The sequence below is a fragment of the Triticum dicoccoides genome, chromosome 6A, assembly GCF_002162155.2.
Source record: "Triticum dicoccoides isolate Atlit2015 ecotype Zavitan chromosome 6A, WEW_v2.0, whole genome shotgun sequence".
NCBI lineage: Eukaryota > Viridiplantae > Streptophyta > Magnoliopsida > Poales > Poaceae > Triticum > Triticum dicoccoides.
In genome coordinates, this window is record NC_041390.1 from 105,592,561 (window position 1) to 105,594,818 (window position 2,258).

The following is a 2,258-nucleotide window of genomic DNA, read 5'->3' on the forward strand; positions in this document are numbered from 1 at the left end:
ATTGGGTATTCACCGAGTTTATTAGACTGATGGGTGGCAGGCCTCCAAAAACAATACTAACAGGTTGGTTTACTACCGCACCATTCCCCTGATTTATGTTTTTTTGCATTTGGTATGAAGCCTGATAAGGATTTGGTATTTGCAGATCAAGCGCGGGCTATGGAGGTCGCTATATATAGAACAAACGATGCCTGGTACCACACACCGCTGGTGTAAGTGGCATGTGCTTCGGAAGGCGAAAGAGCACCTCGGGCCGCATTACACGAAACGAAGTGATTTTAGGGCGGCGTTCCACAAGGTTGTCAATGAAATGCTAACTGTCGATGAGTTCGAAGCTGCTTGGGCTGATCTACTTGACAGATACAAGCTCCACAACAACACCTTCCTGATCCAGATTTTCGAGGTTATGCACAAGTGGGCAAAACCTTATTTTAGTGGCAAGTTCTGTGCGAAGCAAACCAGTACGCAAAGGAGCGAAAGTGCGAACCATTTGTTGAAGGGCTACATTCCCCCGGCTTGCCCCATGAACCTATTTGTGAAACAATACAGCAAGTTGCAGTTCGACCGAGAAGCTGAAGAAGGGTTCCAAGAGAAGAGAACAAGGCTGGTATGTGCGACCAGAACTTAACCGTGCGTTACTGTCTTTTTTGCTAACAAGTTTCGGCTGGTTTCCTGGCAGGGCGGTGTAGTTCTCCGATACAATTTTCCTCTGGAAGAGCATGCGAGCCAGGTGTACACCCGGACGATGTTTGAGATGTTTGGTCAGGCTTTGTACCGTGCGGGAAGATATGATGTCGAGGAAGTCGAACGAGGCACGAGGTACCATGTGCGGCACATTGAAGCTGAGAAGCGAGAGAAGTGGTGCCGCGAGATGCATGCTGTCGATGTCCATGAAGGTGGCGCTCGGTACACATGCGAATGCAGCTTGTTTGAGCACATGGGGATGCTTTGTTGCCATGCTATCGAGGTTATCCCTGACTCTACCGCCTCTATGCGAATTCCTTCAATTGAAAAAAAAATTGTGACCTATCTTTTTATCTTCATGTCTGAATGTTATCCAACAACCCGACCTGTCTTTACATCCAGGTTCTTCTTCATTTGGGGTGCGGAAGATACCTAGCTTTCATGTAATGAAGCGATGGACAATAGATGCCCGCGACAACTTGCCGCTTCACCTCATCCATTACCAGAAAGATCAAGGCCCTCCGTGATTGTCATCCTACCGGCATACTGCACTACACCTGACAGCACTCGAGTTTGTGCAGCTCGGTGACAGCAATGTTGATGCATTCGATAGAGCAATGGACATTTTAATTGCAGGCAAGGCTGAACTGACCGTTTTGGCAGCGATCAAAGATGGGAAAAGTTTGGTTGACCAAACCCAAGTTGGAGAGTCAGCCAGTCCAACCATGACTATGATGGCAGACGGCGCGCATCAAGAAGATGAGCGTTCTGAGATGTTCATCTCAACTGAATGTGGCCTTGGATCTGTCTCTGTGGGAGGTGATTCCAGGCATCCATTATCCACTTTATTGGCCCCTGATAGGAAGAAGCAGAAGGGTAGGCCGACAACGGCGAGGGACAAGCCTGGATATGAGATCAAATACGCGCGATCAAGATTTTGCACTGTTTGTAGAGAGAAAGGGCACAAGAGCACGACGTGCCCCCGCAGGGGGGACCTTCCTAAGAAACCCCGCAAAATCCCTACATGTGGCAATTGTGGTGTGGCTGGGCACAAGAAAACAAGTTGTTTCAACCCAGTGTTGCCGTTTGTGAAGAGGCCTCGCGACGGACCAGTGGAATGATGTCCATTTCATGATATGATGCAAACTTTGATTGAATCAGTCGAGAGTATTATGTTTTCTGCTTGTTAGGACTGTTGGCTTGTAATTCTAATAAAAGTTGTGCCTGTCTTTGGGGGACTGGACGTAGGTTGCTGTTTTTTAACTGTTATTTCGGTGTTTTAGTTTCTGAGCCTCAGGATGTGCTGTAGGTTTGTTAACTTTTCAAGTGATGTTTAATTTCAGCTACTTAGGACTCATTTGGGTTTGCTGTGAGGTGGTTTGGATTAAAAACGACATGCTAGCTCGTTGTGTGGTTTGCTGTAGATGGAAGCTTGTTTTTGTCATCTGAAATTATGATATGTGCCTACCTTTTGAACAGCTTGTGCAGTCGTACGCATATGCTGGGGCCGTTCCAGAATTGATGGCTCGGGTATGTGTGCAAAGCCGTATATTCGTGCTTGCAGTTTTTCAAAT

At 47.1% G+C, this 2,258-nt stretch overlaps 1 protein-coding gene across 1 annotated transcript; it reads left to right on the forward strand.

Annotated features, from left to right (window-relative positions):
* LOC119315331 (protein FAR1-RELATED SEQUENCE 5-like) lies at positions 1-2,039 on the forward strand. The gene is made up of 4 exons (XM_037589972.1): positions 1-63; positions 146-607; positions 680-967; positions 1,087-2,039. The coding sequence occupies exons 2-4, from the start codon at positions 188-190 to the stop codon at positions 1,129-1,131; spliced, it is 753 nt and encodes a 250-aa protein (XP_037445869.1). The 5' UTR covers positions 1-63; positions 146-187; the 3' UTR covers positions 1,132-2,039.
* Positions 2,040-2,258: the final 219 nt, after the last annotated feature.